This window comes from Nylanderia fulva, unplaced genomic scaffold, assembly GCF_048542155.1.
Source record: "Nylanderia fulva isolate GAGA-0341 unplaced genomic scaffold, ASM4854215v1 Scaffold16, whole genome shotgun sequence".
NCBI classification, from domain to species: Eukaryota; Metazoa; Arthropoda; class Insecta; order Hymenoptera; family Formicidae; genus Nylanderia; species Nylanderia fulva.
The window spans coordinates 2,637,711-2,660,616 of NW_028189835.1; the positions used below are offsets into that span (position 1 = coordinate 2,637,711).

At 37.1% G+C, this 22,906-nt stretch overlaps 2 protein-coding genes and 1 long non-coding RNA gene across 4 annotated transcripts; 1 reads left to right on the forward strand and 2 right to left on the reverse strand.

Moving 5' to 3' along the window:
* Nucleotides 1-21: 21 nt before the first annotated feature.
* Nucleotides 22-7,975, reverse strand: LOC114940347 (mitogen-activated protein kinase kinase kinase 7). Its single transcript, XM_029314977.2, has 9 exons — nt 7,749-7,975; nt 6,985-7,210; nt 6,774-6,891; nt 6,372-6,704; nt 6,041-6,153; nt 5,483-5,922; nt 5,185-5,287; nt 2,318-2,571; nt 22-2,192 (listed from the first exon to the last, which is right to left on the reverse strand). The coding sequence occupies exons 1-9, from the start codon at nt 7,824-7,826 to the stop codon at nt 2,001-2,003; spliced, it is 1,857 nt and encodes a 618-aa protein (XP_029170810.1). The 5' UTR covers nt 7,827-7,975; the 3' UTR covers nt 22-2,000.
* Nucleotides 7,976-8,104: 129 nt separating this feature from the next.
* On the forward strand, nt 8,105-21,508 carry LOC114940421 (uncharacterized). Of its 2 annotated transcripts, none has more exons than XR_003821442.2 (3): nt 8,105-8,344; nt 19,131-19,416; nt 19,631-21,508. It is a non-coding gene; the product is annotated as an uncharacterized LOC114940421 (long non-coding RNA). The 2 variants fall into 2 exon arrangements; XR_003821443.2 differs by having other exon boundaries at nt 19,131-19,337.
* Nucleotides 17,409-20,044, reverse strand: TwdlT (TweedleT). The gene is made up of 3 exons (XM_029315107.2): nt 19,779-20,044; nt 18,289-18,906; nt 17,409-18,140 (listed from the first exon to the last, which is right to left on the reverse strand). Exons 1-3 carry the CDS (start codon nt 19,791-19,793, stop codon nt 17,904-17,906), a joined length of 870 nt encoding a protein of 289 aa, XP_029170940.1. The 5' UTR covers nt 19,794-20,044; the 3' UTR covers nt 17,409-17,903.
* Nucleotides 21,509-22,906: the final 1,398 nt, after the last annotated feature.

Consider the following 22,906-nt stretch of genomic DNA (forward strand, 5'->3'; position numbering starts at 1 on the left):
TGTTGTGAAAGCGTCAAAGAGTCTCTTGCAACCTTCCAAAATTATATTTACATTTGTATATATACATATTGTATTCACATAAGGCTCATGTAAACAATTTACAGATTCTCAGAAAGGAACTCGTCGATAAACTCTTTGAATTTAATCATTACTTTGTCATACGTCTCCATCTTCTCTTTTGAAGACGAAATAAGGATATGGTAAGGGATCCTGAGATAAATATTTAAAATAGGAACGGTGAATAAGAAAATTAGCCCGAGATGGAGTTTTTCTGACTATTCAATTGTTGACGCGCAACAATTTCCTATCAAGGCTTTTCGATGATAAGATGCGACAAGAGGTCTATTCTTTTCAGCTGAAGAGGAAAGTGGAATATTTCCTTAAATGGGATATTCCAATCGAGCCAGACTGTCCAAATCTAATTGCTCAGTTCGAAGAACAACGGAAAAAGGAGGCAGTGGCGTCAGGGAAACGTCACGAGGAGAAGGAAATTATTCCTTCTGAGGGTCGATTGTGTAACTTTTTCTAAAGTGAAAATGTGAAAAGTGGAAAATTTCTTCCAATCACACATCGAGTTCCTTTTAAAATCAATGCGTGATTGGCGGAAACTTTTCACTTTTCACGTTTCCACTTTAAAAAAAGTTACACAATCGACCCCCTGAGATAAACTTTAAACTAGTTTAACCACTAGTTCAGAGTTTATCTCTTTCCTTTCAATGTGGAGTAAAAAGGTTGCCAAAAAAGAACAGACTTACAGATAAATTCTGAACTAGTGCAGCCAATTCAGCTGAAAAGAAGAGACTCAAGATACATTATCAACGACGATTGTCATCTATTCTCTAATTTTCGACGTTCCATTCTATTTTTTTCCGATACACATCTTACAATAATTTGTTCCGATAATTATTTTGCATCTCAGACGGCCGCTTACTCGGTTTCATTAAAATAGAAAACGTTCAGACATGCTTCTGCACACCCGATTAATTCACTGTCGCTTAAATAGCGTCTTTATCTTTACAATTTATTAGACCTGTAATTGCTCCGAAAATGTCAATCTCGCATTTAAGTAAAGCAATTATTAAGAAAAAAAATCTTACATAAGAACGAATTTTAATCCGTTTTTTGCAATACGATTGGCTAAAAGTAATAACTATAGTCGTATACAGACTATATTCCTGATACACGATAATATAAATTCAATCAGATATATATGTGTATATATATCGTACATGGAAATAAAATTCAAATATAATCTATATGTTTCCATGTTTGTTGATCGTTGCTCCGATTTGCAATATTCTTCTCTCTAGAATACATTATATTAGATCGCATGGAAAAATCTGTGTAAAATATTTTCGATCGGTAGGCAATAGCTTACATAATAAAGATCGTACAACGCATTCTTTGTAAGCCAAATGTAGAGTTTGATTCAATTGCATGAGTCATCGTCGAAGCGACTAGATTGCGTTATATATCGTCAAGAATGCCTCCGAGAGGCTTTCAAAACGCAAATAATCTTCCATTGCCTTCTCAAAGATACTGCTATCATATAGGAAAATTCCATGCTGCCATGTTGATCAATTTCGTTATCATATAAGAAAATCCTACACACTAAACCTTGCAGCGCGAATAAAAAATGCGCGTTGGCAAGATTAAAAAAAAAGTAAGACAAATCTAATGAAAGGCGTACCTGTATATCTGAAATGTCTATCTGAAATCCTTCTGGTATCACGCGAGATCGGAAGTCAATTACAGTCTCCACATCCAGAACATCCAGTCCAGTGATAAAAATCAGATCGTCTTTCGCTAGATAATCATAATATTCGCGTAGCCTCGACTTTATCGTCGGTAGTAAGCGGCGCGATTTGCATTCGTATAAAATTGAATTGGAATTTCAACAACGTGTATACGATTCCAACCAACCGCGTCGTCGGGCCGATAACGCCACAACGTGATATATAAGTACATATTCGAGACCCTCGCTGAACGCGCGTCGAGCCTCAAGAAAGCCGCGACGGGTCCGGACGTGGTACCACCACCCAGCCGTTGTTTCCGGAAACGGCTGGTCCTATCGTCGGCGTGGCGGTGGCTGCGGCAGCGGCGGCGGCGTTTGTCAACGCTCCCTTGATCCTCTGATCCTTCATGATCTGCAGTTGCCGCTGCAGGTTGCGGCACAGCTTCAGCAGCGACTCCTGTAAATTATCGCGGTCATCGCAATTATTCTCGGAGCTGGAAAACTCGAGGAGGTTCTTCAGAAGGGACAATTGTAAAAAAGAGACGATAGTAGAGAATATAAAGAATAAAAGGAGAGAGAAACCTTTTCATCTTCGAGCTTTTGCAGCTCCTGCTGTTGCCTGAGACTGTCGATGCTCAGATTCTTCAACATCTCGTTCTTGTGCTGGCTCAACAACGCAATCTCCGTTTGTACCTTGAGGTACTCCTGCGCTATCTGCTTGTGCTCCTCGAAGATCTCTCGCGAACGTTTGCACGTGTCGTCGGGCGTCAGAGGCCTCAGGTCGGCGTCCAAAAGGCGACAGACATTGCCCAGGTCTTCACTCGTGGTGCTGCTACCTACGACATCGCATTAGACTTTATTAGACTGTCGATAAGATTGCCAGATTATTTCCAGTGATATTGGAAATGGCTTGAGCGGCTTAGACATCTCATCTTTCGGAATATTAATATCGCGTTCATCGCAAAGAGGACTATGGCATTCCATCAAAAACTCTTATCCTCGCACTTATCTTATCGCCTACTCTTACCAATCTATTAGAGGAAGAGAACGTGTTTTCCTCCTTAAATACTTGAAGCAATCGAGTAAAACGACTCCGGAGAATCTAATAAACTATACTAACGCAGTAGGACCCAGCAGCGCTTGAGAGTGTCGGTGCCGACGATCTCCGGGTAGTCGTCGCACATGTCGATGATCTTCCTGGGTAACTGCCGCTCTCGCGCGAGCCGCAGTCACGCACCGACGACGTATTAACGTCCACGATTGTCCTCCGATCCCATCAGCATACTTCCTTCGTTGCTCTCGGAGATCTCCAGGGAGATGGCGTGTAAGACAAGGGTCCAGGTGAGACGACGAGACTCCGGATTCTTGCTATCTCACCGGCGATCTCGCTAATACAATATAACGGCTAATTTGAATTGGAATGATCCGGGAATGGCCGGGTGAAGTCGGGGATCAATTCCCGGTCGGATCGATCGGATAGGTGTCCTCGATAAAATCGAGCTCGTATTGCGCGCTTGGCGAGCCGCGCGATCGACGGGAGTTGCTCGTCCGTAGGGAGTCGGCTCTCTACTAAACAAACGCACGTCTATATTGGGGATGCTGACTCAGCCACACCTGCTTCTAAATACCCCCCACCCTGGGCTCCTCGTCGAGGAACACCGCGCGGAGAGCTCGTATACACGAGCCAAGAACAAAAAGCGCGCTTCGCAGCTTGATTCATCCTCGAGAGAATCTCGTGTCTACTTCTTCTTTTTCTTCTTCTTCTTCATCCTCTCGTCTTGTCGTCGTCCTCCTCCTCCTCTCTTTGCATATCACTTTGTCTTCTTCCATCCTCTCTATCCCTCTCTCTCTCTCTCTTTCTCTTTCTCCCCTCTAACGTTCTTCCGCTATTTCCACAATCGCCTCTTGCTCCTCGCACGTCCTCTTCATCGTCATCGTCGTCGTCGTCGTCGTCGTCGCCGTCGCAACGTGCCAATCAAAAGCGAGTCACACGTCCTACCGATTAGTCGTCAGTTAAATTTAGTGCACGCGGCACTCGCTATTGCAGCTACACGGGCCCTTTGCCAGAGTAACACCGGCAAACTCCGCCGATCGACGAACCCTCGATGAATATAGCATGTCGAGCTCGTTTCTTCTTTCTTGCCGCCCTTCCGATCGACCGCTATTAATTTCATCCGTACATTATTTATATATATATATATATATATATATATATATATATATATATCATCTAGCGCGAGGAGATACTTTTAACTCTCCTATGTAACAGTAGAGACATTCATATACGTGGACATATAAATATAAATGTCTACAAGCTTCGTGTGCAAAGATCTTTCGGATTGCATACAATTACAACTATATATTAAATTATAAATGATCGAAAAAGAAGAAAATATTATTCTATCTATATATGAATAATCCATTTCCACCATATCCCGGTAATAATGGGATAATTATCGCTCGCGCGCGCGCATAATAATTACGACGAATCGCAGATACGCTTATAAACGCATTATGCGCGTTAGTCAACGCAGACGAGAGGGAGAGAGGAGACGAAGACACCCGGAGTCGAAGAAGGCGCCCGGTGACTCAGCCACGGTGCTTAGTATTCTAGGCCGAAAATAATCTACTTCGTGTACCACAAAGCGCTACTCTGTAAGCTCAAAACGCGTGTCAGCTCGCGTTCAGGCATTGTGCGCCATTAATGTCCCGCGTTATTCCGCGTATTAATTATGCAAAGATTCTTGGAACCTGAGATTTTGGGACTTTTTTTTTAGGACCTTCTTTTCTTAACATCTTTCTCTCTCTCGCATAAATTATATAGAAAAAAAAACATTACAGATGTCTCCTATCCTATATTTCTAGTCGATCATTGTATTGTGAATCTGATTATCAGATATAATTCTAGTTTTCTTGATACTTGGATTTGTTCCGTCACACATCTGGAGACTCGCAACTTTAATATCAGTAGTTACAATTCATACATCGATCGTCGCATAAAGCCTAGATAATTCTTGCTAATTCTCTCTAATGTTTTCTGGCAGTGTGCCTTGTCAACGCGACAGAGACAGGTCTCGCATAGACAGCCAGTTTGGTGCCGCAGCCTCTTTGCGATCTTTTTTCGACACCTATTCTGAGAAAGGTTCGAGTACGTATTCAAATACAAGTCCCGCGAAATTCTTCCTACTCATTCGCAATTAAATGAAAATGAATCTTGTACAATATCATATTTACGCAATGTCAATCAGTTAAAACCGAAGATATACTTTACAATTTAAAATTTAAAAATTTCCCAAAATTGTTATATATAAAATAATTGTAATTCAAAAAACTTCTATATTTGATGTGCAATATTTGTTTTACGTGAAATAATCCCACTTTGTAAATCGACATTATATGAAAATATTCGTGTCACTTCTTGACAAATCAAATCCACACAATACACTTACTTTGAATATTTTTCTTCGTTTTCTGAACCACTTTGTCCAATCCGGCCATATTATTTGGAATTTCCCAAGATGTGTCAGAGGAACTCGGTAAATCCCAAGCATGCTGCAACATGAAAAAATGCGATAGTATAAATATTATCTTTTAACAGAAATAATTAAGTATTTTAATATAACACATAGATTTAGAAAAATAGAAAAAATATTACATAGAAAAAGAATGACACAAGAAAAATGTATAAATAAAATTAATACAAAAATTAAATTATTTAAGCTCAGATTATCAATTTAAATCACTAACCGGATCACACTCCACATGTAATGGAGCAAAATTGCAATTTTTGCGTTGCAGCGTTGCATCGAACTTGTCGGTATATGCCGGTACCGCTGCGTTTTGAGAGATCGACGATTTGGCGTGTTCTAAATTGCTATCCACGTTCCCAGGAAAATGGTTAGTCAATATTAGTACCGGACACTCGTCAGGTATTCGTTGAAATCCTAAATTATTTTGCCGCGGCAAGAAATTCGTTGGCGTATCGCCGAACGGCGTTACTTGACTTAATGCAAAAGGCAATGAATTCTCTACTCTGGAGCATTTGTTAGCTTTCTCTAGGGGTTTTGGAATTGTACAAATAGTACCGTTTGCAACGGAACCGTTCATGCGAGAATCTAATGTACTGGCTACATCTAATGTATCCTCCCTCGATGCTTGATCCTCATCTATGTTATCAGCTTCGCTACCTATAATACAAAAATATATATATATTTTTGTGTAATATTATTTGAAGGAATAATACTTCATATTATTCGCGTTTATAATATATATAATTAAGATAATGAATATATGTTATATACATACTTAAGGAATATTCAATAGGTTCTAAATGATGACTGAAAAATTCTGACAGCTTGGTCATTATCCTCACTACTTCGTCCATAGAAGGTCTTGCCTCAGGTATTTTTTGCCAACATCTTGAAAAATATAACAAAATTACATATAGACAAAAATAAATTATTTTATATATTATAATACAATTATGCACATTATTTTTACAATTATATCATTATTTTGGTAAACAATCTACAAATATTAAAAATCTATTTTGTGTACAAATATCTATATAAATTTTAATCTAATAACTGATCTTACAACATATTAACTATGCTGTTGCATCACTAAAAATTCTCACCTAGTCATAAGATTCTCGAGTGGTTTCGGACATCCTTCTATTAAAGGAGGTCTTTGTCCTACATGAACAGCCCACATTATCCTAAAGGCTGAGACACCACCCATGTCATCAAAGGGCTTTTGACGTGCTAAGACCTCCCACAAAATAATACCCCAACTAAATACATCACACTTCTCTGTATACCTAGAGCCTTCAAACACCTCAGGTGCCATCCATGCGGCTGAGCCTTTATTATTAGTCATGTACGTGTGTAAGTCGCAGGCTGTGCCAAAGTCACAGATCTTAAGCATCTGTCCACCCATGACTAATAACAGATTAGGTGGCTTTAGGTCTCTGTAAAATAAAATAAAGTTTCCTCTAGTTTCTCAGAAGACACAAGAGTCAAAAATTAATCATCTTTACCTATGTATCAATGGTTTCGGCTTCATATTATGAAGATACGCAACACCACGTGCACATTGCAGAGCCCAACTCATAGCATGACTAGTAGTGTAATGTGGTTGAGGATTACAATGTAGTACTGTAAGTGTACATACAAAATTTGATACAATTGATTTGCATTGAAATAATAACTATATGGATAATCGATAGATTTTTCTAGATTAGATATTACCATTATACAATGATCCACCTTCTGCATACTCCATAACCAAGCATACTGGATTCTTGGTACATGCACCATATAATTTAACAATATTGGGATGAACGACTCTGGATAGCTGTCGAACTTCCACAGTAAAGGCTTTTCTTTCTCCTTCCGAGTTTATGTGTTTCACAGCGACATCCTGTCCTCTCCATCTTCCCTTCCAGACGACTCCAAAAGAACCTTTGCCGACTACCTATGATTATCAAATATAGTTTAAAAACAAATCTCAATTAATTAATTGATGTTAAAAGCAAAAGCATCGTTATATATTACTGTCCCAGTTCAGAGTTTATCATTTTTACTCCACATTGGAAAGAAAGAGATAAATTCTAAACTAGTGCAGCCAGTTTAGCTGGAAAGAATGTATTCTCTCTGCAGGACCACGATTTCTTTTTTTTATATATTGTTTTTTGTGCTGTCAACTGGTATTTATATAAAAGATTTTTTCGACACTCCTTTCTCTATTCTTTTTGAAAATATTAAATTATCCTGTTAATTGCTCTAAGGAGAGTCCAGATAACTCTTAATGGCTCAATGATCACTAATAGGACCACAATCTCTCTCATTTGAGGTTATCTAGCTAATATATCAATTGCGCCGTGAAAATGATAAAAATCCAAGACAAGTTTCGTTCAGCAATCGACATATTATCGAACGAATTAAGGAGGAACGCGTTTTCACGAAATACATCACGACGATTGAGAGAAATACGAATACGTTGGAAGAACTACCTGCTCAGTTTCGATCTCATTATAATCGATTTCCTCAACGAACTGCTGCTGATGGCCGATTATCTCTTTGCTCGCCATCGCACACAGTCGACGTTACATGGTTTTCAGGGCACATTTAACCAACGAGTTGCGAGTTCGCTGAGTGTGTTTACCGAAAATTCAGGCTTCAAACAACCTCGCAAATCGCCATTTTCCGTGCTCGGGCCGAAGGGCACCCGCTCTTCCCTCTTCTTCTTCGATTTGATTGGCTCGCGGAGCGATCGAGGCGCCTCTCGCGTCGAGCTGTCAAAGCTTCACGTGGTTCTAGCGCGCGCCGCTAGATGGCGCTCGCGCCGCGATTTGGAATCTGACGCGCTCATGTTTTGCGGCCAATTTCACGTGGGACAAACTTGTTGATTCAGGATCATCTCATTTTGTCCGTTAAGTTATCGGATCTCAATTTACGTTTTTTAGACTAATATTAGTTAAGTTTTCGGTATAAAATGTGTCTTCATTTGTGTTACGTTGTTCTCGAAAAGCAGGGAGATGTCAAATATATTCAAGATTGACGTTTCGCAAAATCAACGATGAAGTACATCCACATTAATAAGTGCGAGGTAATGTTTGGCATATTTCTTTATAAATAAACATAGAAAGACTAAATAATTAAACTTAAAAAGTATAAATTTTGATGCAGTTTGTTTGACTAAATAATAAATATATAATATATAGTTTATACGAAAACAAATAAAAATAAGAGAGAAAAAGAAAGAGAAGAGAGAGAGAGAGAGAGAGAGAGAGAGAGAGAGAAAGAGAGAGAATAAAATAGCTATATATATTGTCTAATTAGAAAAAATATAACATGAGAATTATTGCAGCATTGAATATTAATATTTATTCCAATTTAATTATTATTGTAAAATTTATATAATTATTGGAAGTATATATGTTAAATTTCTGGGATGAAAGAAAAAAAAGATTTTCTATATTAATTATATATTTAGTCTTTCACTTATACATAAGAGATTTCTTCATAATTAATCAACTAATTAAAGCGACACACTTTATATAATTACATGCTTATTAAATCTTCGAAAAGAATATAATTTATATAATAACATTTTATTATATATTATATTATTAATATATTATATATAATTAATATATTTAAAAAATGTTATTATGTTTCTTTTTTTACACTCCGGAACAATTTTTTTTTTAATATACTATATAAAAATAATATTTAGAGTAAACAATGTTTATATATTATTTCAAGTTTATCAACTTTGAATCTTGATAATCAGAATCTTAATTGATGGACACGTAATTTTTTTATTGCGTGAGAAATTAAAAATAAAATGTTATCTATATGATTATCAATACACATATATTATTAACGATAATTAAAAGTCAAAGCGATGTTGTCATATGTTATTTTAATCTCTTATTTTGTGTACTTAATCATAATTTTATCAGTAAAATATATATATATATCTTGTAGAGTTAATTCATGTATCTTGAATTATAAATTGTACAATAAGATAATAAATATGAGAAATTTATAATTATATTTTTCTTATAAGAAAAAAAATAATACAAATATGAAATTCTTCTAAAAAAAATATAAATTTTTCATATTATTATAATATTGTACAATTTAATTCAAGACACATGAATTAAATTAAAAAAAAATGACAAGAATCGATCGGAGATGATTGCGTCGCGAACGAAAAAAAGGCGGGAAAAAAAGCGTTCGCAGAGCATCCGCGTTATTTCATGCATATAATAATTCCCGGGTGCGCGGAAACATGACACGTGTGTAGTATTCGCAATAATACGCGAATATGTTGCAATGCGCAACATGCTCCGGTAAAATGTCGCCGTTCGAAGGAAAGGATTCGAGCGAGGAAACGACGCCGACGACGACGACTTTCGGCCGCCGCGAAGAGTTTAACTGAATTTAACTCGCGCTCGCTCTGTTAGTTTCATGTAATTGTGAGCTGATATTCGATGTATCGGACGCTAAAAACACGTTGCCTGGCCTTTACGATGACCCCATGCTTTCACCCGGTAGCGTCTCTCGTCTCATCTCTCGGATTCGTCCCCGCTGGTCACCTACTTTAACGTGCCGCTCGTGACGTAATATATGTATATGTATGTACGAAGAAACGTTTCCACGAATGCAAAGGCCACAAAGTGCCTTATGTCGTATGCATATATGTATATGAGCCACCTACGATTCTCCCGCGATCTTGCAAAATTCATCCTCTTACTCCGAAAAGAGCGCTCAATTAAAAAAAAAATATTTCGTCTTCTCACAGATTTATATATTTATATAATATAATTTTAGAATTGTTAAATCTCTCGAGTCGCCTCGCGCTACATTTTTATTAATTATTTATTATATTAATAAATTAATTTAAAGAAGAGTGTGTGCGTATGCACAGAGAGAATTTTCTCTTAAAATTTATTCTGAAATTTAGGATAATTGTGGGACAATTCTATAAGCTTCTTTGATTAATAAAAAATATTCATATGTACCACAATATAAGATATAAAACATGTACGTTTAATTAATTTGATTAAAAAAAATATATATATATACATATATGGTAATAACATTTTAATAATTGTAAAATATATTAAAAACTACATTTTTAAAAAATCTTACAATTCTTTGAGTGTTTTAAATGGAAATAGATGCCAAAAGAAAAAATGATAAACAATATATAAGATATTTTATATAAATTTTACAATGCAACATAAAATTCACCTTAAGCATTCATATATATGATTATTATTTTAACATGCAGCATGGTAATTTTTGACTTATTATTAAACATAAAATTTATAATAAATTTTGCAATAAAGTATGAAGAAAAATTCTCTCCATGTATTATTCTTGGCGAAATATTTTTATTTATATAAGTGGAGCAGAGGCAAAAAAAGTGTGTCACATCGTAAGCGAGAGCAAAGAACAAATCAATATATATATATATATATATATATATATATCTCACGTCACACTAAGTTACTTTACAGTTAGTTTATTAAATTACGTACAGTAGAGAATAAGAGCAATTAGTTTGGAATACATCTTCGTTAAATTTGCACTGGAATACAAACTTCGGTCCTCGTCTCTCGCAGCATTTCATTCGTTTCACAACGAATAAATGACAAAATCGAATTATTTCGAGATTCGTAATCAATGTACATAAGATGTCGAGCTAAGAGTTAATAAGAGATCATTCGCCCTGACCATACTTGAGCGCGGGTGACGCAATAATATAGTTGCCTCTTATTATGCTACCACCACTATATCATTACTCACGCGAACGATCGCTTTGTCATATTGCGCGAGATCACATCGCACAGCGGTTACACTTATTTTTCATTATACGGTAATCGCCGATAATGAAACGAGCAGAGATTGAATATGCGGGACATTATAATTAATATAATAGCCGTTTAATTAATCGCCGTTGTGAGGGATAATATGTCTCTTAGAACTCGCTTATATATATATACCATATGTCTTTGCTTTGCATCGTCGAAAGTCCAAAGCGATCGTTCATCATGAATCATTCGATTAATATTGCGATACAAGTATAATCTTATTTTACAAAGTCTTTTTTCTACGTTCATCGTAAATCATACGATTTACTTTGTATATTATATTTTAGGATGTTATGTATATATAATTATGATTTATTATATATTTTATTGATTTATTACATGTATTACATAATAAAACAAAGAGGCTTTGATGTAGAAATGGATATTCAAATCTAATAAGAGCTAAACTCATACATTAGGCTTGTTTTTAAATTCATCTATTTAATTTGAAACCTCCTTTCGGAGTCTCTTATGTACTATCTTCAGCTGATCGATTAAAAGAATTTATGCATCTTGATTTTTTTATTAATCGATCCAAAGAAAAGACCGAAAACGTTTAAATTAAATAAAGAAGAATTTAAAAACAAATTTGTCGTGCCTAATTTGGTCTTTATTAATTTGCTTTTTTTTAATTTGAATTTGTATATTTATATGGGCCTCTGTAGGATTTTTTCCAGAGGGGATCATGATTTTTCTTAATTTTTTAAAATTTAATTTTTTGTTACTTTGTTATTTTCATTTTTTAATATTAAATATGCAAATAAATTGCAGTGTTTACTTAAAAGGGGAGCACATGCTAATTTTGTGCTGATTTGAGGGAAGCAAATGCCTTCTTGAGTACGCTCGTGCTCTCGCCGAGCACTATAACGCGAAAATAAGTAATGCCGCGTATAAAATAATAGTTAATAATTTCTCGGCACCTTTCACCGCGCGCGTGTCATCCTGCGGTCCATCGTATTCTCGGATTATGTGGCACGCTCGAATTGCAATCTAACGTTCCCGCGAGAGAGTTCTCGCTCCTTCGCGAGAGAAAGAGAGAGAGAGAGAGAGAGAGAAAGAGAGATCCTGAAAGACCATAATATTATGTCCAGAGACGCGCACCTACGTATTAGTCCGGCACACGGTGCTATCCTCCGAGAGTGTCCTTACGTAAGAAATGCACCTGGGTGAGGAAGCGGTGGAGGTGAAGTTTCTGCAGTTCTGTGGCCTCCCATGCGAACGTCGCATAATCGCATTTTTATCGGGCTGCCTTTCGGAACGTGCTGAAGAATTCCCATCAAGCGCAATCATTCTCATATATGCCTTTTTCCCGTGAGAGAACGAAAACTTGGGTGCTGGAATTTCTCTAGATCTCGATTAGCGATTAGCCTTATTAACTGCATGACTCGGAGTATTCAGGAATATTTATTATACCAATATATTTATTTTTTTTTAATTTTTTCCAGGGGGCAAGTGCCTGTGTTGCCCCCGGAATAATTGATATATAAGAAATCTTGATGAAATCTCTGGGAATCTTGCGTAAAGGATATATGTCAGGTTATTTTGAAATATTTTTATTAATATTTTTATTCAAAGAATTTAAAATTTTAATTATATAACTATTCTTATTCTAAATTTAGGATTTTTACCGCTTATAAGATTTTATTTATCTCTTTTGCATTATAAATTTTAATAATTTTATTAAAAATCTTTAATTATATTAATGATTTTTTATCTCATTTAAAAATTATTATTGAACCGATCTTTTTATATTTCTATATAAAAATCAAAATTTCTTTGTATTATATATTTTAAAAGAATTAACAAACAAAATTCTAATTTAATATAAATAATATTTTTAAAAATTAACTTTTGATTTAACTTTAGTTAATTTAAAATTAACTTAACTTTAACTGAGTTTATTTTTTGTTCATAAAATTTAACTTAACTAAATTAAATGTTAGTTTTAAAAAATCATTAATATACAGGGTTGAGTAAGTTAATGATTTTTTTATATCTTCAATATAATTAAAGATTTTTAATAAAATTATTAAAAATCATAATGTAAAAGAGATAAATAAAATCTTATAAGTGTCTTGAAGCGGTAAAAATCCTAAAAATTATTAATAATAATAAATATAAATAAACTAAAAAAAATAATTATATTTAGAATAAGAATATAGTTAATTCAAATTTTTAATTCTCTTAAATAAAAATGTTAATAAAAATATTTCAAAATATCCTGACATATCTCCTCTATATACATATATATATAAATCGCGGAGAATTTCCGCAAAGGCGACGAAGATTGCGCGATCATGCGGAACCGGTGATCGGGAAACCCGGGACAGTGAAAGTGATCCCTCGACCTCTCCGGTCGAGATGCGCATCTCCGATGTTGCTAATGAATTGGCTGAATGCACGTGATCGCGCGCGAGCTCGTCGTCCTTAAACTCGTGGGATGAGATCTTCGGGAATCTCCCGCGTTCGTTTCTTCCTTATGCATTTCTCGCACGTGACGATCTTACATACATATGTATATGCATGCATATACATAGGGTTGGCTAATAACTAGATAATTAGTTAAAAGTTTTTAATTAATTAAAAGTTTAAAAAAAGTTAATAACTTTTAACTTAGCTTAGTTCATTTAAAAAATTTTTAACTTCAACCACAGTTACTTTTGACCTTAAACTTATTAACTTTTTTCTTAAGTTATAAAATAGTACAAAATATATTAATATGTTAAATATTTTAAAACATATCTCTAATGTTAAGAACCAAAAGAAAATTATAAATAGGAAAATGGGAAGAAATTTGTAGAGAGAAAAATACAGGTATAGAAACGTCAAAAGAAAAAATGCACTTCTGTCTCATAAATAATTAAAGCCGCTTTTTTCAATTTATAACATAATTGTCGAACTTTGAAATGATATAAAGAATGGTTCGCCATGCAAATTAAAAAAATAAATACGAAGATATATTAATATGTTATATATTTAGACCAAAAAAATTATAAATAGAAAAATGGGAAGAAATTCGCGGAGGAAAAATTTCGACCCCTTCATTTTCGACAAAAAAATCATCTAAAATTTGTCGCATTTATTGCATATATGTATATTTGAAACATATCGTTTCGATGAGGCAAACCGGGAAGTTTGTCGAGGACTAATAAATCTTGCGCGAATTTAATGAATCGATTATTCGCGCATCGGCCTTATAATAAACGATTATTATAGAAGTCTCCGAAGATAATAGATAACGATATATTAAACGCACCGGCGATTTTATCCGCAAACGTAATATGAGTTATATAAACGTAATTTCCACGCTCGATTGCGCGTCTATTATCGCCTGATTATCGATCACCTCTCTCTTTCTCTTTCGTTCAAGAAAACTTAATTAATGCTATTGACTTTTCTACTGAAAGTCGGACATGTGCGTCGACTTTTACTCTCTCTCTCTCTCGCCAAATTTATTTTTATATATAGCAAGAGCACTTTAATTTAACGACAAGAGAGAAAGGGAGAATGACAGATATAAGACCGAAAAAACCGATCTGAAAATAAATAAGGAATTTGGAAGGGCAGAAAATTGGGGACAAGGATCACGAACGCTTTCACGCTCGGATACCAGAATCGGGCGACCGGATGATATCACGATATCCCGAAGAAACAATGTCCGAGTAACGGCCTCGGAGTCGTCCGATTTTTGAAGGAGGCCGTAGTCTGACCTTTCGAAAGTGTTTTTCTCTTCCTCCAGTCTCATCTCTCTTCCTCGTTCAGAGCAGGAGAAACGAAATTAAAAGAAAAAAAAAACAAACAGACAAGGAACGCGAGATTCCCGTGAAAGTTGCCTCCTGGCTACTACCTGAATGCCGTCACACACGGCCTCCCCCTTCGACCCCCCTCGATTCACCCCTTTCCCTCCTAACACCTCACCGCCTTCGCATCGTTCCACCTGTGTTTCATTCCGTATATTAATATATTTCGCATTATTTTAATTTTCAAATGCGAGCTAGTTTTTATATCATTTTTAAAAAATTCGAAAACCATGTTATAAATTTAAAAAAGCTTCTTTAATTATTTACGAGTCGGAAATGCACTTTTTCTTTTGACGTTTCGCTCAACCTGTGTTTTATTCCGCATATAAATATATTTCGCATCTTTTTAATTTTCAAATGCGAGCTATTTTTTATATCATTTTTAAAAAATTCGAAAACCATGTTATAAATTTAAAAAAGCTGCTTTAATTATTTATGAGTCGGGAATGCACTTTTTCTTTTGACGTTTCGCTCAACCTGTGTTTTATTCCGCATATAAATATATTTCGCATCTTTTTAATTTTCAAATGCGAGCTATTTTTTATATCATTTTAAAATTCGAAAAACATGTTATAAATTTAAAAAAGCTGCTTTAATTATTTATGAGTCGAAAATGCACTTTTTCTTTTGACGTTTCGCTCCACCTGTGTTTTATTCCGCATATAAATATATTTCGCATCTTTTTAATTTTCAAATGCGAGCTATTTTTTATATCATTTTAAAATTCGAAAACCATGTTATAAATTTAAAAAAGCTGCTTTAATTATTTATGAGTCGGGAATGCACTTTTTCTTTTGACGTTTCGCTCCACCTGTGTTTTATTTCGTATTTTTCTCTCCACGAATTCCTTCCCATTTTCCTATTTATAATTTTTTTGGTTCTCAACGTTAGAAATATATATGTATGTCTCAAAATATTTAATAACATATTAAAATATATAAATATATAAATTACAATATATATATAAATATTTAATAATATATTAAAATATTTCGTATCTTTTTTTAATTTAAGAAAAAGGTGATTTCGCATGCGATTCATTTTTATACCATTTCAAGGTTCAAAAACTATGCCATAAATTAGAAGACGCTGAAATTTATGGGACAGTTGACAAGTGCAATTCGTCTCCAGACGTTTCGTTCCGTTTCGGAAACTTGACTCAACCCGGAAGGACAAAACCAGGCGCAGGCAGCGTCTAGAATTCAAACCGAACGTAGAACACTTGATTTATTTGCCGTGCCGTACCGTGAATCCGAAGTGATTCGAATCGTTCTGTATTTCCCATCGTTGTCACGTGTATAGAAAAAGACAGAGAGAGAGAGAAAAGCCAGACAAATACGGAACGCTTCCCTTTCTTCCTTTTCATTCGTTTTCTCGTCCTCTCTCTCCTGTTAAACTCTCGTGTCAATGAGCGCTTTCGCTCGTCGTCGTCTCATCTTTCCCCCGAGGCGATTTCAAGTAGCAAACAGCTGTTCCATACCTGCGCAAGGCTTTTCATTACACGCTCGGCAAAATATTATATATATGTAGCGCTCTTTCTTTCTCTCGAGATTAATAATGCAAATGCGTTGTGCGCGTATATGACGAAAGTAAGTCGTCAAATATAGGGAACATATGTTCCTCTCTCTTTTTTCAACTCGAAAGCGATTGAGCGATCATTTTAAATCCGCGACACGCACAAGACGTGGCTCTCTTCAATCATTAAAATCGTCTCCCTGTCTACGCATTCGGAGCAAATTTCATATCGAACGAGGGAAATTCGTATAACATTTCATCGACTCATCCGACCTCGTCGAAGATTCTTCCAGGAGTCTTCGACGCGTCAGAGAAGTCAGAGAAAGAGAGAGGATGAGGAGAAACGGCTGGACGAAATCCGGCGACGAACGTCGCTCTCGTCTCTTGATTAGCGGTTGTTTAGGAGCAGTGAAAGTTTCTCCTTCGCGAGAGATGCGCTACCTTTTCGGAAAGAGATAAAGGCAGACGTTTTCCTCCCTCCGTCTCTCTTCTCTCGCAATGAGAATCGAGAATTCTTGCCATTGTCGCGCAACACTCGGCGAGTTCTCATACGGAAACGCTCTGAGAAAGATACCACGGGAATTAACCCCGTGACACTTTGTCTGTCCGACAAAGAAGCTCGGAATACACGAGTCGATCTAAGAGGCTGATTTTTGCATCCCTTTTGTATACGCAAAACACATCGTTTAACTATATATATATGTAAAATAGCATGCAACATAAAGACTATCGGGATCGATGAATCGCGCCATCGATCGATTGAGACTGATGGACCGTAAAAATAGCGGTCGAATTACAAGAAAAAGTTTCTTATTTATATTCGCAAAATCTCGAAAAATCGACCAACATTCCGCACGAATCTATAAAAACAATAGACCGTGTTTCAGATTTTTCGAGACCATCGGAATTCTATCATAATCATCTGGTTATATAATCGAATCGGAAGGGTGTACAATGAGCTAAGAACGTATAGGTTTTATGTAAAAATACATAAAAAAAGCTTTATTTCGCCACCGTTTTCTTGCAAAAAATAAGTATAAAAAAACATCTCTCCCTCGCTCTAGTCGTCGTAATCATCATCATCATCATTATCGTCGTCATCATCATCATCATCATCATCATCATCATCATCATCATCGTGGTAGTCGTCGTTGTGATCATCGATATCATCATTGTCATCATCATCATCGTCATCGTCATCATCATCATCATCACTATCATCGTCGTCGTCGTCATCGTATTCAACATCGTCATCATCATCGCCGTCTTCATCATCATCATCATTGACATCTTCTTATCTCGGCGATCGCGCGATATGCAACACAGCGATACGTCAATACGGCGAGTATCGTCGTCGCTGATCCTGTCGGAGGTATGTGTTGAGCGGTGTGTGCGTGTGTGTCGGTGAATGATGGGGGAGAAGAAGGACGGAGGGGCCGCGACTTTTGGGGTAGCGGTGAATTGACTAGTATGGCCCGGACCCGCCGGGTGGCCCGTAATTCGTGCTGGGTCCGCTAGGTCCGGTGCCGCCGATACCGGTGCCGCCGAGTCCGCCACCGAGTCCACCGCCGCCGAGTCCGCCGCCGCCGAGTCCGCCGCCGCCGAGTCCGCCACCGCCGAGTCCACCGCCGCCGATTCCGCCGCCGATTCCGCCGTGACCGCCGCCGATTCCGCCGCCGCCGCCGCCACCGGTGACTTCCTTCTGCAAAGTGCGTAAGTAAAAGAGATATTAAGTGGGACACCAATGTTGGATTCATCATATTTAAGGTTTTCTTGTTCATTCTCTGTTTAAATTAATATATGTTATTATATTTATTTCAGGATGAGGATAATTTTCATCCCTCTCTTACCTGCGTCTTGTACTTGATGAAATAGACTTCCGGTTTGCTGGGTTGAGTGGGCGTGATGGTGGGCAGACTGATCTCGGGCGCCTCCTCGGGTTTCTTCACCAGGACGTAGATGAGCGTCTTCTGCTCATCCTGCTGTGGTAGAGCCGGGATCACAGGCGCGGTCGGGGTCGGTGGAGTCGGCGCCTTGATGAAGATGATCTTGTAGTGCTTCTGCGCCGGGGCCGGCGGCGCGATCGGCCTGAGCGGCCTGTCCTCGGGCGCTTCCGGGGGTGGCACGTGAACGTAGATGTGTTTCTGGATGAGCGAGCCGCCGCCGCCGCCGCCGCCGAAGCCGCCGAAGCCGCCGCCGAAGCCGCCGCCGAAGTCGCCGCCGCCGCCGCCGAAGCCGCCTCCTAGACCGCCGCCGTGTCCGCCGCCACCAAGACCGCCGAGTCCGCCACCGAATCCTCCGCCGCTGAGTCCGCCGCCACCGATTCCGCCGAGTCCTCCACCGGATCCGCCGAAACCACCACCACCACCACCACCACCACCACCAGGGGCACCGTAGCTACTGCTCGGCTGACTGTAAGAATATCCGGCTTCCGGCCGCGCCATCGCCGTCGCGACGAGCGCCAGGATCTGCAAACAAACATTTTTTTTATTAATATATCCTTTTGTTTTATCGTATTTATTATATATTCCAAAATTTATATATATCTTTTAAATATTGTCTATTTTTTTTCTTATACACAATTCTTTTTATAATTAAATTGCTTGTTAGCGTAAAATTTTTGAATAAATAAAGCTGAAGAATTTATTAAGATCTTAATATTTCTAAAAAAATGATTTTCTTATTGTTTCAGATAATATGGAAGAAAACAAAGATATATGCATATTTGTTGTCAAAAATATGTGCAATAAATGCATCTAAAATTATTTTTGGAAAAAAGCGGCGGTGGATTCACGAGCATGGAGGATGCATCCTTTTCGTTTAGCCATAGCCGCGTTTATTAACGTGTTACGTAAACCTGGGGAGACATATAGAGACAGACGGAGGGAAAATCTTCTCGGTATTTAATTATTTTTTTCTCTGAAATCTCGCGTGAACGGAAACTAGAGAAGTAGCACAATCACTGAACCGGTTCCCAGGTTGGTCACTATCACGGAGTACATTGACACCGCACACAATGTCCCTCGTGCACCCTCCCCACCCCTTTTACTTTCTCCCGCCTCCCACCTCCCGGGGATGGAACCCCCGATCACGATCTCGATCTCGTACGAATTTTGTATCTCTTCGCTTCCTCTCACATTTCGCGATTTTCTCTCCGAGAAATCTCGCATTAATTTTTTTTTCACGTTGCAGGTGTCCAAAAAGACAAAAATTAAGAGGAGGCAAATCCGATTAAATGGCAAAAGGAAGAGGAAGAAGAAGAGGTGGTAAGAGGAAGAAGGAAGAAAATGTGCGGGGAACGTGAAATCGGAGAAATGAGAAATTCGTTCCCGCTACTCACCAGGAATGCCCTCATGGTTGCTGCCGTTCCTTGATTTGAGGACTGATGCTCCGCGGATGTCTTGAAGCCCCCTTTTATACGGGCCAGCCTGGGCCCCACTCGATGCCTCGACCCATCACCTATGAGATGCGACGGAGCTATTGCAAATCGCTCTCTCTCTCTTTCTCCCTCTTTCTTTTCTCCGGCTCTTGCTTGCTCGTGAGAAGACGGACCCGTGTGCGCATCTCTCACACAAATTTGTCTCTGTACTTTCGTTCAAATTCAGCCATTCGATCCGGATAGGATCGATTATGATGCGCGCGCGGCTCCGTCAGGTATAACGTTCATTTCAATGACAAATGAGCGTGAAAAATGCGCTCCCTCTCTCATAAGACACTTTATTATACAAGTAATCGTAAGATCTTTGTATCTAGTTGCGCCTCTTTTTTTAAGCGCGATATATCTTAATGACTGGCAAAAAGACCGAGTCTTTTCGACGAAGCATTCACGCTATTGATTGAGATGTTTCTATTAATTTTAATGATTGCACGATGTTCTTGTATGCAAATTTTTATACGTGAAATATGGTCTTGTATATAAACGCGTCATTGTCAACAGAGAATGATATATACACGCCTTTAAGATTAAATATTGCATACATAAATGTAGATTTTATCGAGTGTCAGAGATTTTTTATAAACTCGCGAATCGACGAATTCTTGATGAAATTTCGCGCGGTCACTATAAAACTTTTGCGCAAGATATTTCATAATACTTTGTAGATACTTAAAGAAGAATTATATATACACGATATGTTAAATATATACTGCGGTTTACCATTTTGGTCCATAAAAGAATTTCAATCCGTTTTCTACAGCTTCGTAAATATATACAGTCAATATTCGCCACCTACGAAAGCATCGATTTCAAATTCTCGCAGTTAGGTAAATATCGAATTATTATCAATCGGGAATATTATTAAATAAAAATATGTTAGTTTTTCACCATACGAATGTGATTTCATATAATTTTCACGTGACATATAGAATATGTCGATATGTGAACGATGACGATAGTGCGATATTATTGTAAATGTCAGTTTACGCAACTCCAATCGTGGGAAAAAATTGAAATTGTTATGAAACAATTAAAAATTTATTATAGCTGCACGTGTTATTACCTTAAAAGCGTCGGCGTTTCGATACATCTTGTAGAAAGTGCACTCGGTACGTTTAACAGCTGCTCCACGAATGCTCGGCTGGATCAATTTCGTTCGATTATGTTATATTATACGTATAAAGAAAAATTTGTATATAATTTTATTTTATTTCCCGCGACGTGGAAAAATGTCCTCTTGCAACCCCCCAATTCGCGAAAAATTTAAAAACAAAAAAAAAGTTGTTGAAAAATTGATTTTTTTCTGATTGTAAAATTTATAAAAAATAATTTACAAATTTTATTATAAATTTTATCATAAATTTTTTTATATAGAATATGCGACGAGCATCGGGAATCAAGTTTTAAACGACACTTTCATTACGCGTTAGAGATCTACGTAAACGTTTACCTCATTTTTTTGTTAAACCGAGACACCTATTGCGATTGACTAAGTATTTAATTCGCGGTAACCGAATTGTTTTCCGCCACTCGAGGCCGAAACAATGGAATTGGTTACTTCCGCGATCACTCGGAGGCTGGAAAGCGAGCAGGAAGAGGAAAGTTAAAAATTTCGGTTACCTCGGGGAAGCGTTTTGTGCACGAGAAAAAAATAGTATAAGACTTGGAAAGGAGAAAAAAAGAGAGTTGATCCCCACGTTTTTTCGTTTTCTCACCGAAATATCGTCATCGTGAACAATAAAAAAAATATAGATCATAAAAATTATATGAAATTAAATATAGAATATAATATTAAATATAATATTAAACATAGAATATAATATTAAATATAATATTAAATATAGAATATAAAATTAAATGTAGAATATAAAATATGAAAATTCTTTTCGGACGTATCGACTCTCGTTTCGCGCGAGATGATAAGTAGATCACAAGCAGAACGAGATCTCCGTTTTCGGACGTCGACGAAAAGTCCTACAATTAGTTAGCCTTGCTAGATGGGTATGATGGTAATAGGTATCCTCTCACGCACGTTCGAAGCCCCTCCGGCCTACACGTGCGTCTAGATACAGTATATAGAGATGAGGAGAGGCTGTATACATATATATGGTTTCGAAGAGAACGATTCAAGAATGACATAATAAATGATGCAAGTCCCCATGCAGGTTCTAGGCAGCTTCGAGTTTCTAGTTCAACGGCGATATGTGAGTCAGACGGAAATGAAATAAAGACAAAAAATAATTTAAATAAGTTCAATGTTTCCAGATGCTCTGATGAACGAATTTATCTATTTTATTCGCAAACTTTGTAAATTAATTACTAATATGGAGAGTTTTCTCTTAGAATTTACCCTGAAAATCATGGTAATATGGTATTGGAAGAATTTTGTAAGAGTTTCTCTGATTACTATTTGCTACCATCAAATTAATAGAACATATTTTATATCTTATTGTGATAGATATTAATGATTTTCAGGGAAAATTCTAAGAGAAAATTCTCTCTGTGTACGAACTAAATTTATTAGTCTGCGAATCATGTAGACACAGATACCTTTTAGTTTGTGGATAAATAGAGAAAAGATATAGAGATATGTGTGTATTGATATAAGAAGTTAGATAATTAAAAAGATGACAGCTTAAGATAGAGACCGAGCAAAGAGAGATTCCAGGAGACACGATTGTCAGCAAATTTCTATCGCGTTTTCATATAATCACGATGACGGATCGCGTTAAAAACAGATGTTTCTTCCGTCTAATAGATATTTCAGCGAATCTCTTGGTGTTATTCGACGGTGTTGTCGGCGACGTGTCGTTGAATTATCGTCAACCTCCGGTTGCGAAACCGAAAGTCTTCCTTCCCAGAAGAAGCTGCTTCTTCGCGAGACGAAGAAAAAGAGAGAGAGAAAGGGACCTCGAAATCCATTTGACCCGAATATTCGACATACGCGTATTTTCTTTCTTTCGTTCTTTTTTTCTCGATCCAGGAAGAATCGAGGAACTTTCCCAACGAAGAGAGGAAATAGCGGGTTGCAT

What these genes read in the sequence shown, in the direction of transcription:
- LOC114940347 (XM_029314977.2), bottom strand. Translation starts at nt 7,826, where the DNA reads ATGGCGAGCAAAGAGATAATCGGCCATCAGCAGCAGTTCGTTGAGGAA. An exon ending in ATGAGATCGAAACTGAGCAG is followed by an intron (nt 7,211 to 7,748) that starts GTAGTTCTTCCA and finishes TGATAATCATAG; the next exon opens with GTAGTCGGCAAAGGTTCTTT. An exon ending in CTCGAGAATCTTATGACTAG is followed by an intron (nt 6,154 to 6,371) that starts GTGAGAATTTTT and finishes ATATTTTTCAAG; the next exon opens with ATGTTGGCAAAAAATACCTG.
- TwdlT (XM_029315107.2), bottom strand. An exon ending in TCATCAAGTACAAGACGCAG is followed by an intron (nt 18,141 to 18,288) that starts GTAAGAGAGGGA and finishes CGCACTTTGCAG; the next exon opens with AAGGAAGTCACCGGTGGCGG.